Source organism: Mobula hypostoma, chromosome 7, assembly GCF_963921235.1.
Source record: "Mobula hypostoma chromosome 7, sMobHyp1.1, whole genome shotgun sequence".
Taxonomy (NCBI): Eukaryota; Metazoa; Chordata; class Chondrichthyes; order Myliobatiformes; family Myliobatidae; genus Mobula; species Mobula hypostoma.
This window is the reverse complement of record NC_086103.1, coordinates 141,262,503-141,286,396: the sequence shown is the minus strand read 5'-3', so window position 1 is coordinate 141,286,396 and position 23,894 is coordinate 141,262,503. Positions and strand designations below refer to the sequence as shown.

At 43.3% G+C, this 23,894-nt stretch overlaps 1 protein-coding gene across 1 annotated transcript in view; it reads right to left on the bottom strand.

Annotated features, from left to right (window-relative positions):
• The window catches only part of mphosph8 (M-phase phosphoprotein 8), a 70,826-nt gene that overhangs the window by 38,350 nt on the left and 8,582 nt on the right, over positions 1-23,894 (bottom strand). Inside the window, exons 2-3 of the mRNA XM_063054157.1 lie at positions 12,376-12,522; positions 6,860-7,888 (exon numbers count right to left, since the gene is read on the bottom strand). Of these exons, the coding sequence (XP_062910227.1) occupies positions 6,860-7,888; positions 12,376-12,522 (1,176 nt within the window). The remainder of the gene's footprint in view (positions 1-6,859; positions 7,889-12,375; positions 12,523-23,894) is intronic.

Genomic DNA, 23,894 nt, shown 5'->3' with positions numbered 1-23,894 from the left:
ATACCAAGCTGGCGAAGTTTGGTGATGAGCTTGGAGGGGATCACAGTATTGAATGCCGAACTAAAGTCAATGAACAGCATTCTGACGTAAGAGTTGGGGCTGTCCAGGTGGGTCAGGTCAAAGTGAAGTGCCGATAAATGGCATCCTCTGTTGACCTGTTGGTGCAATAGGTAAATTGATGGGGGTCCAGGGTAGTGGGCAGACAGGATTTCAGTTGTGATAGAACCAGTCTCTCAAAGCACTTTGCAATGATGGGGGTGAGTGCAACTGGACAGAAGTCATTCAGGCCCATGGCAGTGGAATGCTTCGGCACTGGCACGATGATGGCGATCTTGAAGCTTGTGGGGACAACTGCCTGGGCCAGAGGCAGATTGAAAATGTCCATGAAGACCCTGGCCAACTGCCCTACACAGACTCTGAGCACACGGCCAGGTATTCCATCCGGACCAGCTGCCTTCCGTACATTCACCCTGCTCAGGGTGGCGCAAACATCGGAGGTGGAAAGTGAGAGAGGCAGTTCACCAGGTGGGAGATCTGCTTTGAGGGTGACCTCCTTGTTTTCTCGGTCAAAGCGAGCGTAGAAGTAATTGAGCTCATCAGGGACGGAAGCAGAGCTGGAAGGGGGCCCAGTACTAGGTGGTTTGAAGTCTGTAATGACCTGTATGCCATGCCACATGCGCCAGGGTTCCGAGGAGTTGAAATGCTCCTCGATTCTCTGTTTGTTTATGTGCTTAGCCTGAGAGATTCCCCTCCTCAGGTTGGCCCTGGCTGAGCTGTAAGCCTCCTGGTCTCCAGACCTGAAGGCTGAATCTCAGGCTTTGAGCAGGAAGCAAACTTCTCTGTTCATCCATGGTTTCTGATTGGGGAAAACTTTTATTAGTTTTTGTGATGTCACTCTATCTACTCACTTGTTGATGTGCTCAAGGACAGAGTTGGTATATAAGTCAATGTTAATCTGAGAGTCTGTGGTGGTATAGGCAGCAAACGCACTCCAGTCTGTGTGCTGGTATTGGTGCTGAAGAGCAGAGTCAGCACCCTCCAGCCAGATCTTAACAGTCTTCATTGTGGGTTTCACACGTTTAATGACCGGGCTATACTTGGGAAGCAAAAGTAATGAAAGATGGTCGGACTGTCCCAGGTGAGGGAGGGTAACTGAGTCATCATAGCTTTGTGGAAAGTTGTGCTTTACCTACAGTTGCAAGAAAAGGTTCGTGAATCCTTTGCAATTACCTGGTTTTCTGCATTAATTACTCATAACATATGGTTTGATCTTCATCTAGATCACAATAATAGATAAACACAATCTGCCTAAACTAATAAACAATTGTACTTTTCAAGTCTTCATTGAACATGTTGTTTAACCATTCACAGTTCAGGCTGGAAAAAGTTGTGAGTCCTTGCATTTAATAACTGGTAGAATATCCTTTAGCAGCAATAACCTCCACCAAATGTAGCTGCTGATCAGACTTGCACAATGACGAGGAGGGATTTTGGACCATCCCTCCATACAAAACTGTTTCAGTTCATCAGTATTTCTGGGATACCTTGCATGAACAGTCCTCTTCAGGTCATGCCACAGCAACTCAATTTGATTAAGCTCTGGACTCTGTCTTGGCCATTCCAAAACATGAATTTTCTTCTTTTTAAACCATTCTGTTGTTGATTTACTCTTGTGTTTCAGATCATTGTCTTGCTGTATCATCCAACTTCTATTAAGTTTCAGGTGATGGACCACTGCACTGACATTCTCCTATAAAATGTCGTGATACAATTTTGAATTCACTGTTCCCTCAATGATTGCAAGCTGTCCAGACCCTGAGGCAACAAAGCAGCCCCAAACTAGGATGCTCCTTCCACCATGCTTCAGTTAGGATGAGCTTTTGGTGTTGGTATGAAGTGCCCTTTTTCTTCCAAACAGAACAGTGTGCATTTCTGCCAGAAAGCTCAACTTCTGTCTCACCTATCCACAAAATATTGTCGCAGAAGCATTGTGGAACATCCAGGTAGTGTTTTGCGAACTTAAGACGTAGGCAATTTTTGTTTTTTGGAGCGCAGTGGTTTCCTCCACGGTGTCCTTCCATGAACACCATTCTTGTTCAGTGTTTCTCTTACAGTGGACACATGAACAGGACACATGCAAGTTCTATTGATTTCTGCAGGTCTTTTGCTGTTACCCTTGGAGTCTTTTTCACCTCCTTCAGCATTGCACATTGCGCTCTTGGTGTGATCTTTGCAGGATGTCCACTCTTAGGGAGAGTAGCAAGAGTACTGTATCTCTTCCATTTGTAGACAATTTCTCTTACTGTTGGCTGATGAACACCCAGGAATTTAGAAATGCTTTTGCAGCTTTTTCCAGCTTCATACATGTCTACAATTCTTCCTCTGAGAGTTGTTTTGATTGAGGCAAGATGCACATAAACAGATCTTTCTTGAGAAGAGCAGACTCTGTCAGTAACCTGACTTTGTCTGTGACTGATTTTACACATACACACACCTATAGTGGTATGCAAAAGTTTGGGCACCCAGGTCAAAATTGCTGTTACTGCAAATAGCTAAGCGAGTAAAGGATGACCTCATTTCCAAAAGGCATAGAGTTAAAGATGACACATTACTTTAATATTTTAAGCAAGATTATTTCTTTATTTCCATCTTTTACAGTTTCAAAATAACAAAAAAGGAAAAGGGCCCGAAGCAAAGTTTGGGCACCCTGCATGATCAGTACTTAGTAACACCCTCTTTGGCAAGTATCACAGCTTGTAAACACTTTCTGAGTCAAAATGCATCAGGAAACAAGTCCTGTGGACTGATGAAGTTAAAATAAAATTTTTTGGCCGCAATGAGCAAAGGTATGTTTGGAGAAAAAAGGGTGCAGAATTTCATGAAAAGAACACCTCTCCAACTGTTAAGCACGGGGGTGGATTGATCATGCTTTGGGCTTGTGTTGCAGCCAGTGGCACGAGGAATATCTCACTGGTAGAGGGAAGAATGAATTCAATTAAATACCAGCAAATTCTGGAAGCAAACATCACACCATCTGTAAAAAAAAAAGCTGAAGATGAAAAGAGGATGGCTTCTACAACAGGATAATGACCCTAAACACACCTCAAAATCCATAATCGACTACCTCAAGAGGTGCAAGCTGAAGGTTTTGCCATGGCCCTCACAGTCCCCCGACCTAAACATCATCAAAAATCTGTGGATAGACATCAGAAGAACACTGCATGCAAGACAGCCCAAGAATCTCACAGAACTAGAAACCTTTTGCAAGGAAGAATGGGCGAAAATCCCCCAAACAAGAATTGAAAGACTCTTAGCTGGCTACTGAAAGCGTTTACAAGCTGTGATACTTCCAAAGGGGGTGTTACTAAGTACTGACCATGCAGGGTGCCCAAACTTTTGCTTCAGGCCCTTTTCCTTTTTTGTTATTTTGAAACTGTAAAAGATGGAAATAAAAAAGTAATCTTGCTTAAAATATTAAAGTAATGTGTCATCTTTAACTTTGTGCCTTTTGGAAATCAGGTAATCTTTTACTCGTTTACCTATTCACAGTAACAGAAATTTTGACCAGGGGTGCGTATGTGTACACACTCCCCTCTACAACCCACACCTCCAATCTCAGCTCATTGATCGGAACACCTGACTCCAAGTAGCTTTTGCTGAAGGCATTACCCTAGAGGTTCACATACTTTTTTTAAACCTAGACTGTGATTGTCTAAATGGTGTACTCAGTATTGACAAAAATAAGTGCAATTGTTTGTGTGTTATTAGTTTCGGCAGATTGTGTTTGTCTCTTATTGTGACTTGGATGATGATCAGACCACGATTTATGAGTAATTAATGCAGAAAACTATAGAAACTACAGCACAGAAACAGGCCCTTTGGCCCTTCTTGGCTGTGCCGAACCATTTTCTGCCTAGTCCCACTGACCTGCACACAGACCATATCCCTCCATACACCTCCCATCCATGTATCTGTCCAATTTATTCTTAAATGTTAAAAAAGAACCCGCATTTACCACCTCGTCTGGCAGCTCATTCCATACTCCCACCACTCTGTGTGAAGAAGCCCCCCCTAATGTTCCCTTTAAACTTTTCCCCCCCTCACCCTTAACTCATGTCCTCTGGTTTTTTTCTCCCCTTGCCTCAGTGGAAAAAGCCTGCTTGCATTCACTCTATCTATACCCATCATAATTTTATATACCTCTATCAAATCTCCCCTCATTCTTCTACGCTCCAGGGAATAAAGTCCTAACCTATTCAACTTTTCTCTGTAACTGAGTTTCTCAAGTCCCGGCAACATCCTTGTAAACCTTCTCTGCACTCTTTCAACCTTATTTATATCCTTTCTGTAATTTGGTGACCAAAACTGAACACAATACTCCAGATTCGGCCTCACCAATGCCTTATACAACCTCAGGTAAAACCAGGTAATTGCAAATGGTTCACAAGCTTTTTCTTGCAATTGTATATTTGAGTTTCTTTTTGAACTAACAAAAAAGGTAGACGAGGGTAGGGGAGTAGATTTTGTCTATTTAGAATGGCCCGCAACAGCCTACCTCACACAGCAGTCTGGTCTAGAGCATTGCAATACAGATTGTGTGAGGTGATGCATTTTGGAAAGTCAAATCACCAAAAGATTTGTACTATGAACTGTAGGGCACTGGGGAGTGTAACAGAACAGAGGGACAAGCGCATAGGAGTACAAGTGCATAGTTTATTGAAACCGACGGAAAACTGAGGTGTTTAGCACATTGGGTTTCATCAGTCAGTGCACTGAGTACAAGAGTTGGATTATGTTACACACTTGGAAATTGTGTACAATTTTGGTCACCCTATTATAGAAAAGATTGGGATAAACAGAAAAAAAGCAGAAAAGATTTACAAAAATTTGCATGCTCACCCCATTTTCCCACCGCCTTAAAATGATAGAGTTCCTCTTGTCCTCACCTACCACCCACAAGCCTCTGCATCCATCACATCATTCTCCGCAACTTCTGCCATCTTCAGAGGGATCCTACCACCAAACATTTCTTTACTTCCTCCCCCCTCTCTGCTTTCTGTGATTCCCTTGTCCATTTGTCACTCCCCACTAATCTCCCTTCCAGCACTTAAATAAGTGGCAAAAGTGCTACAACTGCCCATTCACCTCCTCCATTCAGGTCCCCAAACAGTCGTTCCAGGTGAGGCAATACTTCACCTGCAAATCTGCTGGGATCATCTATTGTGTCTGGTGCTCCTGATGCGGCCTCCTTTATGTTGGTGAGACCCATCACTGAGCACCTCCATCCACCTGCCAAAAGCAGAGATTGCCAGTGGCCAAATATTTTAATTCCCATTCCAACATATCAGTTCAGACCTCCTCTTGTGCCATGGTAAGATGAGGCCACCCTCAGGGTGGAGGAGCAACACCTTACATTCTGTCTGGTTAGCCTCCAACCTGATGACATGAATAGAGGTTTCTCCTTCCAGTAAAAACAATTTTCCTCCCCCTCCCCTCTTCCTCCATTTGCTACTCTGGCCTCTTACCTCTTCTTTCCTGCATATCACCTCCCTTTGGGTCCCCTCGGCTTCCCCTTTCTCCTATGGTTCACTCTCCTCTCCTATCAGATTTCTTCCTCTCCAGCCCTTTATTGTTCCTGCCCACCTGGCTTCACCTTCATCTTCTAGCTATCCTCCTTCCCCTCCCCCAGCTTTTTATTCTGACATCTTCCCCCTTCCTTTCCAGTGTGATGAAGGGTCGAACCGAAGCATCAATTGACTATTCATTTCCATCAATACTGCCTGACCTGCTGAGTTCCTCCAGCATTTGTGTGTGTTGATTTACAAAGATTTTGCTAGAACTAGACAGCCTGAGTTACAAGAAGTTGGCCAAGTATTAGTGTATAGAAAACTAAGAGGTGATCTTATACAGGTATATAAAATTATGAAGGGCAGCGTTAGGGAGAATGCACTCAGTCTTTTCCCCTGGAGCTGAGGAATTGAGAAATATTTAAAATTATGAGAAGTATCGATAAGGTGGAGAGTAACAGTCTTTTCCCCATGGTAGGGGAATCCAAAATGCAAATTGTTGTTATATATTCAATGAGCTTCCAGAGAAAAAGTAATTGAGGCAGGTAAAATAGTAGTAATTTCAGAAGCACTTGAGGGGGCGATGCTTAGAAGGATAGGGGCTGAACATAAGAAACTGGGGCGAGCTAGATGGGTACTGTAGTGTGAAATGGTTGGGCTAAGGGGCCTTTATCCATCCTGTATTGCTCAATGACTATCTACTACACCTAAAAATTTTACATTCCTATCCATATTTATTGTTCATTCTTCACTCCGCAGTGTGTTCCCTTTGTTGCAGACTGCTCTAGAGCAGGAAGATAAATTTAGGCTGTTATGTTAGTTTACCAACATGAAATGGAAGACAGCAACCAATATTTGAACCAAATACAAATTTTTTTAAATACTCAAAATATAAACCTCAATGAAAGTGAGCAATGACACCTCAGACTGATTGCATTTACTCTATAGAGTCATGCCAATTTGAATACCATGTTACTGTCTACGACAGAGAACATTTGTTGCAGTTTTTATTTAAACATTTAATATACACAGAATTGATACAGCTTAAAACATCCTCAAGTACATTTAATACTGGAAGACAAAAATATAGCTGCAGTAACACCTAACTCCGCACACAAGGCCATATGTGAATCTGTGGACCATCCCACATTCAAATATTTGTGCATTTTGAAATACAGAGCTCACAATTCAAAACCTATAGGAGTCACTATGTTGGAAAGTGAATGCGCAACTTCAGTTTATTTTCGCTCATAAAACATCCAACTTATAAAACTTAACAGTATAAATCTTACCTGGGTTGTTGTTTTAACTATTTCCAGCTTCTCAGTATTTACTGCTAAGCAGTTTGATTTATCAGTCTTCACATTTTCTCTATTAACATCACAATCCAGTCGTAATTTGTCAAACAGACTAGGCTCAGTGAACATGGGTGGCTGTCCTGAAGTTGTTACATTTGATTCAGAACCATGAATTACCTTCTCAGTCCCAGAGCGTGAAGTATCAATCACATTTTGTACTTTACTCAATTTTTTAACCAGTTTCACAGAATCAGATTTAGGTGTGGTACTGTTTTCCCCTTCTATTGACTTTCTGCTTTTGGATTCTTGCTGAAATTTCGGAACCTTAATTTCAGTTCCTCCCGATTTTAAAGATGATAAATTTTCTTTACGTTTCTCATGACTTTTGTTTTTCTGGGCATGACTGCTATTCTTTTTCTGTATATTTTTCTTTTCCAGATAATCTTTATTCTGATTTTTATTCTGTTTTGGTAACTTTATTTCTTGCTTGGTATTAGTCACTTTGTCCATTTTCTTCTTTTTTCTCTTTAAATTAAGTTCAAAGTCATCTTCTTCTGAACTTTCTAAAGATCTGTTAGATACTATAGGAGTGTCTGGCAGGTCCTGCTCCTTCAATTCTTCTAAGATTGTATTCACAGAATCCAATTTTTCCTGATCTTTGCATTTATCATGGGTTAATGGTGTTTCTAATAAGAAGTCATGTTGTGGGGCTGGTTCCAGTAAAAAATTGTTTGCCTCACTGTGTTTTTTCTTCTGTTTCTTCAAATCACCTGAATTTCTTTTCTTCACTTTATCATCATCTGAGAGATCTTTCAAATTTTCCACCGAGGTGTCTCCTAGATCACCACTACTTGATCTGCTAAATCTGAATTTTTTCCCCATTTTGGGACTGTCCTGTTTTACGTCCAATTCAGTTTTAGACCTCTTCTTTTTCTTTTTGGTCTTTGGTGAAGAGATTTCTTTTGCTGTGTCATAATCATCGGTAGATTCATCTTCAAAAATATCTTTGTCCAATGTGAGCTTCTGAAATAATAAAAACAGGCAGAAAGAGCACATGATAAAAACAAAATAGTTTTGTTAAAAGCGTCAAAGTTCTTTAAGCATTCCAGCTAAAAATTTGATCTTAATAAGTGAAATTTCTTTCATTCCAATTTCCTTTATATTACTATTCAATTGATTTGTTATTTATCGTCCTTCCTTTAAATGTCAGTATTTAGTGGGTCTTGAGTTTAGAATCTGAAATTTATCAAGAGATTTCATTATACACAATTGGACTGACAATTTAACTTCTCAAAATTTGTTTTAGATAAATTAAGGATTCACCATAAAAATGTAACTGGTTTGTGAGATCAGAGATAAATATTGCAGCCTGACAGGCAAATTATAAACACTTAAAACATGTAACCACTTCCAATTAATTCAAAAATTATTAAAGTTTAATTCTTCATAAAATCTATTTTTTTTAGTTGAATAAATGGACTTAAAAACTGCTGATAAAACTCAGCAAGTCAAGCAACATCTGCTGAGGAGGGGGGAAAGAACTGTCAATGTTTCAGAATGAGATGCTGCATCAGGATTGAGAATGGAGAGGAGAGTGATGGGACAGCAGATAGCAGTGTGAAAGCAGACAAGGAAAAAAAAACAGACAGATTTTTTGACTTTTCCTAAAGTGACCCAAAATGTGCAAAAATGGAAAAATTTCAGCTTTAAAAAAAATGGCATTTAGGGTATTTTTACTGCTGTCAAATGTCAAAACGGGTCAAATTTGACCCGAACAGTATGTAAGGGCTAGGGAAGTAGAGATTGCAGGGTGATAAGCACGGACACAAATTCTACAAGTGTTGAGCCTAAACAAAATACGGAAGATAATAATGAGCACCACACATCAAAGTTGCTGGTGAACGCAGCAGGCCAGGCAGCATCTCTAGGAAGAGGTACAGTCGACATTTCAGGCCAAGACCCTTCGTCAGGACTAACTGAAGGAAGAGTTAGTAAGAGATTTGAAAGTGGGAGGGGGAGGGGGAGATACGAAATGATAGGAGAAGACAGGAGGGGGAGGGATGGAGCCAAGAGCTGGACAGGTGATTGGCAAAGGGGATATGAGAGGATCATGGGACAGGAGGTCCGGGGAGAAAGACGGGGGGGGGGGGGAGGAACCCAGAGGATGGGCAAGGGGTATAGTCAGTGGGACAGAGGGAGAAAAAGGAGAGAGAGAGGAAGAATGTGTGTATATAAATAAATAACGGATGGGGTACGAGGGGGAGGTGGGGCATTAGCAGAAGTTAGAGAAGTCAATGTTCATGCCATCAGGTTGGAGGCTACCCAGACGGAATATAAGGTGTTGTTCCTCCAACCTGAGTGTGGCTTCATCTTTACAGTAGAGGAGGCCGTGGATAGACATGTCAGAATGGGAATGGGATTTGGAATTAAAATGTGTGGCCACTGGGAGATCCTGCTTTCTCTGGCGGACAGAGTGTAGGTGTTCAGCAAAGCCGTCTCCCAGTCTGCGTCGGGTCTTGCCAATATATAGAAGGCCACACCGGGAGCACCGGACGCAGTATATCACCCCAGCCGACTCGCAGGTGAAGTGTCGCCTCACCTGGAAGGACTGTCTGGGGCCCTGAATGGTCGTAAGGGAGGAAGTGTAAGGGCATGTGTAGCACTTGTTCCGCTTACAAGGATAAGTGCCAGGAGGGAGATCAGTGGGGAGGGCTGGGGGGACGAATGGACAAGGGAGTCACGTAGGGAGCGATCCCTGCAGAAAGCAGGGGGGGGGGAGGGAAAGATGTGCTTAGTGGTGGGATCCCGTTGGAGGTGGCGGAAGTTACGGAGAATAATATGTTGGACCCTGAGGCTGGTGAGGTGGTAGGTGAGGACCAGGGGAACCCTATTCCTAGTGGGGTGAGGGGAGGATGGAGTGAGAGCAGATGTACGTGAAATGGGGGAGATGCGTTTGAGAGCAGAGTTGATAGTGGAGGAAGGGAAGCCCCTTCCTTTAAAAAAGGAGGACATCTCCCTCGTCCTGGAATGAAAAGCCTCATCCTGAGAGCAGATGCGGCGGAGACGGAGGAATTGCGAGAAGCGGATGGCATTTTTGCAAGAGACAGGGTGAGAAGAGGAATAGTACAGATAGCTGTGAGAGTCAGTAGGCTTATAGTGTCTACACATGCCCTTATACTTCCTCCCTTACCACCATTCAGGGCCCCAAACAGTCCTTCCAGGTGAGGCGACACTTCACCTGTGAGTCGGCTGGGGTGATATACTGCGTCTGGTGCTCCCGATGTGGCCTTCTATATATTGGCGAGACCTGACGCAGACTGGGAGACCGCTTTGCTGAACACCTACGCTCTGTCCGCCAGAGAAAGCAGGATCTCCCAGTGGCCACACATTTTAATTCCACATTCCATTCCCATTCTGACATGTCTATCCACAGCCTCCATCACTGTAAAGATGAAGCCACACTCAGGTTGGAGGAACAACACCGTATATTCCGTCTGGGTAGCCTCCAACCTGATGGCATGAACATTGACTTCTCTAACTTCCGCTAATGCCCCACCTCCCCCTCGTACCCCATCCGTTATTTATTTTTATACACACATTCTTCCTCTCTCTCTCTCCTTTTTCTCCCTCTGTCTCTCTGACTATATCCCTTGCCCATCCTCTGGGTCCCGCCTCCCCCCTGTCTTTCTCCCCGTACCTCCTGTCCCATGATCCTCTCATATCCCCTTTGCCAATCACCTGTCTAGCTCTTGGCTCCATCCCTCCCCCTCCTGTCTTCTCCTATCATTTTGTATCTCCCCCTCCCCCTTTCAAATCTCTTACTAACTCTTCCTTCAGTTAGTCCTGATGAAGGGTCTCAGCCTGAAACGTCGACTGTACCTCTTCCTCGAGATGCTGCCTGGCCTGCTGCGTTCACCAGCAACTTTGTTGTGTGTTGCTTGAATATCCAGCATCTGCAGAATTCCTGTTGTTTGCGAAGATAATAACGAGAACTATTAACAGAAAGATGAAGGGCAAATGCAAAAGGGAGAAGACAATGGTGATGGGGGAACATTGAGGGTAAGGGTTATTTTAAACTGGAAAATTCAGTATTCTTATTATTAGATTGTAGACTTCCCATGCAGAATGAGATATCATTTTTGTTTGTGTTTGGCCTCATCCTGGTAGTAGACAAGGCAAAGGACAGATAGACTTTGGGGAAAGGGAAGGGCAGTTAAAATGGCACACAACCATGATCTCATGATGTGCACTGTGGAGAGAGCACAGGCACTTTGCAAACTATTTTATTAGCCTATTATAAACAACAGAAGATCTGCAGATGCTGGAAATCCAAGCAACACATACAAAACGCTGGAGGAACTCAGCAGGCCAGGCAGTCGATGTTTCAGACCGAGAGTCTTGGTCTGCTGAGTTCCTCCAGCCTATGCATGCTTTCGCCAATGTAGTCAAGAATACATCAGGAGACCAAAAGCAGTAGATGAGGTTTGAGAAGGCACACACTAGTGTTTTTGCCTCACCTGGAAAGGTTATTTAGGTCCCCGGAAGGTAGTGAGGGTAGAGGTGTAGGGAACGGTGTTGCAAAGACAAAGTAGAGCTCAGGGATGAGTCAGTGGAGAGGGATGAGCAAACACGGGAATGAGAAAGAGTGACCCCTGTGGAAGTCTAAAATGGGTGAGCAAGTTCTGGCCATAAGTAGGAAAGATGTAGCTACAACTAGGATCCTATTGCAGCTGGTGGAAATGATGAAGGATGACGACAGATCACGTGCCAGATATGAAGCTTAACAGAAAGAGATCCCCTGTTCCTCAACTGAGATATTTTGAAAGTTCACAAGTTCAAAAACAAGGTACACTCAACCTGTAGCTGCACCAGACTTGGGACCAATGACAGCCAGTTCATTAAAAGGGGAGCTCATAATATCAGGCACTTATTGGTGTTGGGGAAGGGACGCACAGTGAAATATTTTATTCATTCAAAATGGTTAAGAACCATCAATTGAGAGAAATTAACAGTCAATCTGCACATAGACAACTACAAAGCAATCAAAAATCTGTTTCAATCATGCTGGATTAGCCCAAAAATCCAGGTATAACATAACTGGTTTGGAGTTTTATGCTTAAAAAAAGTAACAAACAAACAAGGTTAGATCATGAACCTACGAGTTTCTAGAAACAAGGATAATACTAACAGAATCACAGCTTACCAGAGACCAAGTAGGGCAAGACCATAAGTAAATAATACCCAACACACTGGCGTGGAACAGTAGCGTAGTGGCTAGCACAACACTTTACAGTACCAGTGACCCAGGTTCAGTTCCCACCGCTGCCGGTAAAGAGTTTGTACGTTCTAAGTTAAACATACCACAGCTATTTTTAATGATAGTATATTAGAAACTGCTGATAAAAGAATCATCTTCTGCTGATGGGATCAGAAGAAATTGAAGAAAGCCAACTGTTTGTTTTAATGTCATAAATCCACATAACATGTAATGCAACCATGCAAAATCTCACCTGATTGTCTCTTGCAGGTGATTTTTCTGCTGCTTTCCGTTTGAAAACTTGAAGCACTTCTGTGCAGTCCTCCAAATGAGCCTCTGGCTCCCAAGTATCATCTTCAGAACTGTAGCCTTTCCAGTGAACTCTGTAGAAAACTTGACCCTGGTATTATAATTAAATCATTTTTACACAGGATCTGTCTAAACCATGCAGACAATACATGTTCCCCTTAAAACTTTTCACCTTTCACCCTTAACCCCTAACCTCTGGTTGTAGTCCCACCCAACCCTTGCCTATCCTCTGATTTCCCCCCCCCCCCACTTTTCTTTCTCCCTGGGCCTCCTGTCCCATGATCCTCTCATATCCCTTTTGCCAATCAACTGTCCAGCTCTTGGCTCCATCCCTCCCCCTCCTGTCTTCTCCTATCATTTCAGATCTCCCCCTCCCCCTCTCAAATCTCTTACTATCTCTTCTTTCAGTTAGTCCTGATGAAGGGTCTTGGCCCAAAACGTCGACTGTACCTCTTCCTAGAGATGCTGCCTGGCCTGCTGCATTCACCAGCAATTTTTATGTGTGTTGCTTGAAATTCCAGCATCTGCAGATTTCCTCGTGTCTCAGAGGAAAAAGCCTGCCTACATTAACCCTGTCTATACCCCTCAATTTTATACACCTCTATTAAATATCCTCTCAATCTTCTACACTCAAAGGAATACAGTCCTAAACCTAAAGCCCAGACCCAGCAAAATCCTTGTAAATTTTCTCTGTACTCTTTCAATCTTGTTTACATCTTTCCTGATGACCAAAACTGCACACAATACTCCAAATCCAGCCTCACCAATGTCTTATACAACTTCAACATAACATCCCATCTCCAGTACTCAATACTTTGATCTATGAAGACCAATGTGCTAAAAGCTTTCTTTATGACCCCATCTACCTGTAACGCCACTTTCAACAAATTATGAACCTATATTCCCAGATCCCTTTGTTCTACCACACTCCTCAGTGCCCTACTCTGGTTGGTCCTTCCAAAGTGCAATACCTCACATTACATTCCATCTGCCATTTTTCAGTCCATTTTTTCCAGCTGATGCAGATCCCTCTGCAAGCCACCACAGCCTTCCTCGCTATCCACTGCACTCCAATCTTGGTACCATCTGCAAATTTGTTGATCCAGTTGACCATACTATCATCCAAATCATTGTTATACATGACAAACAATAAACGACCCAGCACCAATCCCTGTAACACACCACTAGTCACAGGCCTCCAGTCAGAGAGGCAACCATCTACTACCGTTCTCTGGCTTCTCCCACAAAGCCAGTGTCTAATCCAATTTACTACTTCATCTTGAATGCCAAGTGAAATAACCTTTTCGATTAACCTCCCATGCAGGACCTTGTCAAATGCCTCGTTGAGGTCCAAGTGGACCTACTTATTGCCTTACCTTCATCTACTTTCCTGGTAACTTCCTCAAAAAACTCTCTAAGATTGGTTAGACACAACCACCCACACACAAAGCCATGCTGACGATCCTTAATCAGTCCATTTCTATCCAAATTGCATATCCGGTACCTTAGAATACCTTCCAATAATCTTCCTGCAACTGCTGTCAGACTGACTGACCTATAATTTCCCAGTTTATGTTCAGAGCCTTTTTTTTAAAAAAAGCATTAGAACAACATTGGCTATCTTCCAATTCTCTGGTACCTCTCCTGTCGCTAAAGATGATTTAAATATCTCTGCTACTGTCAGATACAAGATGTATTCAAGTTCAGTTTACTGTCATTCAACTGTACACATGTACAGCCAAACAAAACATTCTTCCAGACCAAGATGCACACACTACATATAGCATAATGCACTCTAAGTAATATTACAATTATTAATAAGGCAGATTTACAACACAAGTTAAAAATTAAACCTTATAACACTACTAGCACTTCAGACGTGATGACACCTGATGGTGGCAGGGAGTTCAGTAGTCTCATGGCCAGGGAGTAGAAGTTATTTCCCATCCTAACACTCTGGAACCTCCTTCCTGATGGTAGGGAGTCAAAGAGATTGTTGGATGGATGGGAGAGACCATCAACAATGCTCAAGGTTCTGTGTATGCAGCGCACTTGATAAATATCTCTGGTGAGAAGGGAGACCCCGATGCTCCCCTCAGCAGTCCTTGCAATCCCTTATTTATTTCATTTAGGGATGAGGCATAGAATAGATCCTTCCAGCTCTTTGAGCTTTGTCGCCAATACCCACTGATTTAACCCTAGTCAAATCACCGATCAATTTACAATGACCAATTACCTAGTAACCGTTAAGCCTTTGAACTGAGGGAGGAATCCTGAGAACCTGGAAGAAACCCACAAGTTCACAGGTTGTTGGAAGAATCTCAGGTGATGATGAGGGGGCGTACAGGAGTGAGATATGCCAACTAGTGGAATAGTGTCGCAGCAACAACCTGGCACTCAACATCAGTAAGATGAAAGAGCTGATTGTGGACTTCAGGAAGGGTGAGACAAAGGAACACATACCAATCCTCATAGAGGGATCAGAAGTAGAGAAAGTGAGCAGTTTCAAGTTCCTGGGTGTCAAGATCTCTGAGGATCTTACCTGGTCCCAACATATCGGTGTAGTTATAAAGAAGGCAAGACAGCAGTTATACTTCAATAGGAGTTTGAAGAGATTTGGCATGTCAACAAATACACTTAAAAACTTCTACAGATGCACCATGGAAAGCAGTCTAAAAGTCGAATCTGAATAAAACTCGGGAGACCAGCTTCTTATAGTTACAACAGTTTATTGCGCACCCTCCTGCAGGAGCTTGAGACCCAGTTGTCAGAGGGAAGGCATGCAAGTACTACCACCATCCGACAAGTGGGCCCGTTCCCTCAGGTTACAGCCATATATTTATACCTAGTAAGCCCCATACATTACTGTTGCAAGATGTTATTTGAACTGGTATGCCCACCACGTCTGTTGGTGCAAAACTTAGTTACAGATAAGAGAGTCTGCTTGATCAAGGCTTAATTACAGATGGATGTGCTGTCCAGTCCTTATCAGTTATTCCCATTGCTAGGCCCTGAATTAATTACAGATGGATGTTCATTCCTGTCCTTATCAGCGAGTTCTCCTTCCCCTACTCAAACGAGGATACAATGTACAATGTTATCAAACTCTCAATGTCTCTCTGCAAGCCGAGGAGAACTGGTGACAAGCCTGCCTTAGCTAACTGCTGATGACAAAGTTTACTTCAGTTCAAAAATTCCTATTCAGTCCCAATTATTCTTTTAGCCAGAGGTTACATAGGTTCAAACTGATTTTTTTTTTTAAATCCCCAATTCTTCAGAGTATTCTGACAGGCTGCATCACTGTCTGGTATGGGGGGGGGGCGGGCGCTACTGCACAGGACCAAAAGAAGCTGCAGAGGGTTTTAAATCTGGTCAGCTCCATCCTTGGGCACTAGCCTACTGTTACATACCTCATGGATATCTTGTGACTATCTTACGAGGAGATGTAATGGTCTTGGAGGTTACATGATGTAATTTTCCAGCCGATGTGAGGTCACATGATGACCTGTTCTCACCAGGTATATAAGTGTAGACCCCTGGGGTGACGCAGTTAGTTTTCAGTTAGAACGTTAGCCAGATACTCTGCTCTGCAGCGTATTTGCTTTATGACGCAGTTTAATCAATCGCTGCTAAGTTTGTTGATGTATATTTTCAGTAGCATTGGAGAGTGAAGACAGGAACCTGAAGGAGTCATTACATGGTTGAAACGATCGACCATTATTGAATTCGTTCAAGAAAGAGTGATCTGCACGGTTAGCCTCTGCTAGAAGTGGCAGAAAAGGCTGTGCAGGATCTAGTACCTAGACGGAAAGGTCAGTGCCTTTAAACCCTTTTATTTCCATCATCATGAATCCTGTGGACAAGGCAGGATCCAGCTGGGACTGGCGTGACGTTGTGTCTTCGAGGAATTCTTTACTTCAGGAAAGTCTCTCCTAATTGACTGTATCAATCTCTTGGACTTTCAAATTTACCATTCTGAGAACCATGTTTGAATTTACCGCTTTAAGAACTAGTACTGAGTGGCAGTTTGTTAAATGGCCGCATAGCAGTTAACTTCTGGTTAAGATTTTCGTTTGTTTTTTTTTATATTGAGCAGAGTTTAATAAATGTTTGATTTTTTTTACAAAACCTGACTCAATTCTATGTTCATTGTTGCCGGTCACATGACAGTACAAAGTACCCAGGAAATCTTCAGGGAGCAGTGTCTCAGAAAGGCAGCGTCCATTATTAAGGACCTCCAGCACCCAGGGCATGTCTTTTTCTCACTGTTACCATCAGGTAGGAGGTACAGAACCCTGAAGGCACACACTCAGCGATTCAGGAACAGCTTCTTCCCCTTTGCCATCCGATTCCTAAATGGATATTGAACCCTTGGACACTACCTCACTTTTTTTTAATATACAGTATTTCTATTTTTTGCACATTTTTTAATCTATTCAATATACATATACTGTAATTGATCTACTTATTATTATATTTATTTCTCTTCTATATTATGTATTGCGTTGAACTGCTGCTAAGTTAACAAATCTCACGTCACATGCCAGTGATAATGAACCAGATTCTGAGTTGATACAAAATCCTTACAGGTGACATCGAAATTGAACTCTGAACTCCGATGCCCAAGCTGTAAAAGCGTCAGACTAACTGCTAAGCTACCATTGCTTCACATTCCTATACCAAATGGTGATGTAGCTAGTCAGGACACTCTTGAGAGTGCTCCTGTAAAAATTGATAAAAAATTCAATTTCCTCGGGAAGTGTAGACGTTGCTGTGCTTTCTTGACCAAAGAGGTGGTTTAGAGGAACCTGGTGATATTGTCTATTACATGCGCTTCCAGAAACACTGCTCCTAACTCTCCCTATTGAAGAGCCATTTATGTGCAGTGTGGAGTGTACAAGCTTGCACATTCCTAAAATCCACAGTTATCTCTTTGGTTTTGTCCTCATTGAGACTCAAGTTATTGTGCTCGCACCATTCTACCAACCGCTCAACTTCCTCTCTGTACACCATCTCATCATTGTTGCCAATGAAGCCAACCACTGTTGTGTCAACAGCGAATCTGATGATTGGTATGCACTAGATCTAGCAATACAGTCATGCATCAGTGTGAACAGCAGCAGGCTGAGCATGCAGTCCTGATAGTGACAGTTCTTAGCGTGATGGAGCTAGAGATGTTTCTGCCAACTGACTGACTGTGGCCTTTCCGTCAAGAAGTCTAAGATCCAGTTATAAGAGAGAGATGTTTACACCAAATGTTAACCATCTACCCACCAGCTTTTGAGGGATGATCAGATTAAATGCTGAGCTGAAGTCAATAAACAGCACCCTGGCATACAAGGTACCATTTTCCAGGTGCGACAGGACGAATTAGAGTGCAGAGGCCATGGCATCATCAGAGGACCGAATTGAGCAGTAAGTGAACCAGTAAGGGTCTAGTGTAGCAGGAAGATGGGATTTGATGCAATCCCTAAACAGTCGCTTAAAGCACATAATTATTGTTGAATTCATTGCCACTGGATGTTGGTTATTAAAGCAGATTAATGTCACTCTCTTGGGTACTGAGATGATGATGGCTGCCTTGAAGCCTGTGGGAACAGTGCACTGTTCCAGAGAGATGTTAAAGATGTCTGTTAGAACCTCTGTTAACTAAGGTGCACAGTCCCTCAGCACTTGACCAGATTTTCTACTCAAGTTAGTCCTATTTGCCTATATTTGGCCCATATTCTTTTAAACTTTTCCTATTCATGTATCTGTCTAAATGCATTTTAAAAGTGATAGTATCCACCTCCATAACTTTCTTTGACAGCTTGTTCCATATACCAATCATCCAGCATGTTACCCCTCAGGTTTCTTTTAAATACTTCCCCTCTCAAAACTGGGCCATCTACTCAGTAGTAAGAGATTTTTTTCAAATCTCTTACTAGCTCTTCCTTCAGTTAGTCCTGACTAAGGGTCCCGGCCTGAAACGTCGACTGTACCTCTTCCTAGATGCTGCCTGACCTGCTGCGTTCACCAGCAACTTTGATGTGTGTTGCTTGAATTTCCAGCATCTGCAGAATTCCTCCTGTTTGCATCTACTCACCTTACCAATGCCCTTCATGATTTTATATACCTCCAGAAGATCATCTCTCAGCCTCCTATACCCCAATCTATCCAGTATCTCCTTATAACTCAGGCTGCTTTAGCCTTGCTGATCTTCATTGGTGCTGCTCTGTCTATGACACTACCCAGGTAGGTGAAGATTCACCTCCTCAAATGGACTTCCCTCAAGAATGACTGGGTCACTGCAAGTTGACTTGATCTTGATCTTTAAACTAAAAGTGTAGCTATGGGCACCCATATGGGTCCTAGCTACGCTTGTCTCTTTTGTTGGCTTTGTGGAACAATCTATGTTCCAAACCTATTCTGGTATCTGTCCCCCACTTTTCCTTCACTACATCGACGACTGCATTGGCGCTGCTTCCTACACGCATGCTGAGCTCGTTGACTTCACTAACTTTGCCTCCCACTTTCACCCTGCCCTCAAGTTTACCTGGTCCATTTCCGACACCTCCCTCCCCTTTCTAGATCTTTCTGTCTCTATCTCTGGAGACAGCTTATCCACTGATGTCTACTATAAGCCTACTGACTGTCACAGCTATCTTGACTATTCTTCTTCTCATCCTGTCTCTTGCAAAAATGCCATCCCCTTCTCGCAATTCCTCCGTCTCCGCCGCATCTGCTCTCAGGATGAGGCTTATCATTCCAGGACGAGGGAGATGTCCCCCTTTTTTTTTAAAAAAAGAAAGGGGCTTCCGTTCCTCCACCATCAACTCTGCTCTCAGACGCATCTCCCCCATTTCAAGCACATCTGCTCTCAATCCATCCTCCCGTCACCCCACTAGGAATAGGGTTACCCTGGTCCTCACCTACCACCCCACCAGCCTCCGGGTCCAACATATTATTCTCCATAACTTCTGCCACCTCCAACGGGATCCCACCACCAAGCACTCTTTCCCTCCCCACCTCTCTCTGCTTTCAGCAGGGAACGCTCCCTACGCGACTCCCTTGTCCATTCGTTCCCCCCCCATCCCTCCCCACTGATCACCCTCCTGGCACTTATCCTTGTAAGCGGAACAAGTGCTACACATGCCCTTACACTTCCTCCCTTACCACCATTCAGGGCCCCAGACAGTCCTTCCAGGTGAGACGACACTTCACCTGTGAGTCGGCTGGTATGATATACTGTGTCCAGTGCTCCCGATGTGGCCTTCTATATATTGGCAAGACCTGATGCAGACTGGGAGATCGTTTTGCTAAACACCTACGCTCTGTCTGCCAGAGAAAGCAGGATCTCCCAGTGGCCACACATTTTAATTCCAAATCCCATTCCCATTCTGATATGTCTATCCATGGCCTCCTCTACTGTAAAGATGAAGCCACACTCAGGTTGGAGGAACAACACCTTATATTCCATCTGGGTAGCCTCCAACCTGATGGCATGAACATTCTCTAACTTCTGCTAATGCCCCACCTCCCCCTCGTACCCCATCTGTTATTTATTTATATACACACATTCTTTCTCTCTCTCTCCTTTTTCTCCCTCTGACTATACCCCTTGCCCATCCTCTGGGATTTTCCCCCCTCCCCCCTTTCCTTCTCCCTGGGCCTCCTGTCCCATGATCCTCCCATATCCCTTTTGCCAATCACCTGTCCAGCTCTTGGCTCCATCCCTCCCCCTCCTGTCTTCTCCTATCATTTCAGATCTCCCCCTCCCCCTCTCAAATCTCTTACCATCTCTTCTTTCAGTTAGTCCTGACGAAGGGTCTTGGCCCAAAACGTCGACTGTACCCCTTCCTAGAGATGCTGCCTGGCCTGCTGCATTCACTAGCAACTTTGATGTGTGTTGCTTGATCTTGAAGATTTCAGTTTTCCCTTTGTGGAGGTTATATACTCAATAGCCACACCTCTCTGTTAATACAAGTATCTAATCAGACAATCATGTGGCAGCAACTCAATGAATTAAAGTATGCAGACATAGTCAAAAGGTTCAGTTGTTATTCAGACCAAAACACCAGAATGGGGAAGAAATTTGATTTACTGTTGCCTTCCTGTCAGCTTGAACCAGTCTGGCCATCCTCCTCTGACTTTTCCCATTAACAAGGCATTTTCACTGACAGAACTGACACACTGGAATTTTTTTGTTTGTTTTTCATGCCATTCTCTGTCAGCTTTAGACTGTTGTGTATGAAAATCCCAGGAGAGCAGCAGTTTCTGAGATGCTCAAACTACCCTGTCTGGCACCAACCATCTTTCCACAGTCAGTCGCTTAGATCAGCGGTCCCCAACCACGTGAGGGAAGGATATGATTTGGCGATACAAGTCATCTGCACCTTTCCTCATTCCCTGTCGCGCCCACTGTTGAGCTTGAACGCGCACGAGGTCATTACCCGCGTGTCATCCATGTCAGCACGGGAAGGAGATCAACTTCTCGAGCTTGCAAATGACGGCGGACTGAAAAGTATGTTTGACATAACATTTCTGCCAGCAGTCTGGATCAAAGTCAAGGCTAAATATCCTGAGATAGCCACTAAAGCACTGAAAACATTGTTTCCATTTCCAACATATCTCTGTAATGAATGCAACCAAAACCAAATTGCGGAATAGACTGGACATAAGGAACCCCCTTGAGTATCGCTGTCTCCCGTCACCCTTCGATAGGACCGCGTTGTTGCAGGGAAACAAGCTCAGAGCTCCCACTGATTCAGCGATATTGGTGTGTTGCAATGATTTTATATGTTCATATGGGGAAAATATGTGCTGTGTGTTTAATATCCAAACGTTACTTAAAATGTTATGGTGCTATTGACTTATAAGTGACTTATATAACCATATAACAATTACAGCATGGAAACAGGCCATCTCTGCCCTTCTAGTCCATGCCGAACGCTACTCTCACCTAGTCCCACCGACCTGTACTCAGCCCATAACCCTCCATTCCTTTCCTGTCCATATACCTATCCAATTTTTCGTTAAATGATAATATCGAACCTGCCTCTACCACTTCTGCAGGAAGTTCGTTCAACACTTACTTCAAGCTCCCCTGTCCTCCCCTGATAATTGACTTATCATTGTATTCATGCAAGGAAAATATGCGCTTTGTGTTTAATATTAAATTCCTTAGATAAACCCTTTTATAAACGAAATTGAGTGAATTAGCCACTTATCACCTATATTCCGGTAGTGATTAACCCCCCCCCCGCCGCCCCGCAACCCCGGAACAGAATTGCCAAAATGATTTGTAGAAAAACATCGGCACGTACACGCATGCACACTAGTGCCCGCGCAAGGCTTCATGGTCATTGTAGTCTTTCACGGGGTAAACACAACGTATTTGACTGCTACTCTTGTCCGTTGGCAACCCTACACCACCCCCCCCCGCCCGGTCAGCCAGTCCGTAAGAATATTGTCAATAATAAAGCAGTCCGCGTTGCAAAAAAGGTTGGGGACCCCTGACTTAGATCACATTTCTTCCCCATTCTGATGTTTAGTTTCATACTGTAGGAAGCACCAGTAGTGTTATACTGTTTACTTTTTAAACTTGTATGCATGGTAATATTTGTGGTAATATTCCTTTGTGCTGTGTGTGAGTTATGTGTACTGTTGTTTTGCATCTTTGTCCAGAGGAATGTTGCCTTGTTTGGTGGTATACCTGTGTACGACTGAATTACAATAAACTTGAACGAAGTACATCCTCTCATATTAGGCATTTCGAACGTGGTGGGGGGGGGGGGAGAGAGGAACTGGCTGTTAACTCTAAGCCTCCTATCATCTTAAATATCTCCTTCACTGCAAAGAGAAATGTGCTAACTCACTAAAATTTTTCTCTTAAGACATGCCTCTCTAATCCAGGAAGCATCCTGGTAAATCTCCTCTGCACTCTAATGCTTCCACATCCTTTTTATAATGAAGTGACAGAAACTGAACACAATACTCCAAGTGTGGTCCAAATGGTTTTATCGAGCTGCAATATGACCTCACAGCTCTTGAACTCAATTAATGAAAGCCAACACACCATGTGCCTTCTCAACCACCTTATTAACGTGTAGCAACTTCGGGGGATCTGTTCTGGGCCCCCCCCCCCGCAAGATCCCTCTGTTCGTCCACAATGCTAAAAATCCTGCAATTAACTTCATTGTCTACCAACAAGATCAGCCATCCACAGTACATCACTTCAAACTTTTCCAGATTGTACTCCATCTACCAATGCTTATCCCAGCTCTGCATCCTTGTAGATGTTCCACAATACCACCAACCTTTGTGTCATCTATAAACTTACTAACACACTCTTCCTTTCCTCACCAAATATTTATAAAACTCACAAACAGCAAGAGTCCTGCAGAACACCATTAGACATGGACCTCCAGGCAGATTATGCTCCATCTACAACCACCCTCTGTTTTACGTGGGCAAGCCAATTCTGAAAGCACACAGCCAAGTTTCCTTGGATCCCATGTCTCCTGACTTTCTGTAATTCCCAGGATTATCCCTTTTAACTCTGCAGTCCTCCAATCCTCTTGTACCACTCTAGTAGCCAGTAAGTACACAAAAATCATTGCCAATGATGCAGCAATCTCTTCCCTCACTTCCCATAGTAAGCTGGCATAAATCCTGTCTGGCTCAGAGGACTTACCTTAATAGCTTTCAAAGCTTCCAACACTGCCTCTTCCTTCAACTTAACATGTTTCAGAAAATTAGCCTGTTCTACACTGCCCTCATATTCATCAAGGTCCCTCTCACTGGTGGATACTGAAGCAAAGTATTCGTTATGTATGTCATCTATCTCCTCCAACTCCAGGCCTATTTCGACTTTTATCCCTGATCAGTTCTATTCTCACACTAGCTATACTTCTGTTCTTCACATACATGGAGAATGCCTTGAGGTTTCCACACGTCCCTTTCTAGCTCTCCCAAGTCCCTTCTTAAGCTAGTTTCTGGCTACCAGAACCCTGTGTGATCCTTGCTTCCTAAAGTACGCTTCTTTCTCTTAACTAGAAGTTCCACCTCCCATCAACCATGGCTCCTTCACTCTACCATACTTTCCCTGCCTCAATGGTACAAACCAAATCAAGAATCCCATGCAAGAGCTACACAAACAACTTCCACATTTTCAGTGTACATGTCCCTGAGAACATCTATTCCTAACTTACATTCCCAACTTCCTGCCTAATAGCTCAGAGTTCATTCCATATAGATACCACCCTCAGTGTGTGTAAGAAAAAGTTGTCCCTCAAGTTCCTATTGAATCCTTCCTCTCTCATCTTAAACCTATGCCTTCCAGTTCCTGATTCCCCAATCTCAGGGAAAAAAAACGAGTGCATTCTCATTATCAACACCCCTCAAGATTTTAAATACCTCTATAAAATTACCTCTCAGTGTCAAATAATTAAGAAATAAAGCCATAGCCTGTCCAACCTAACA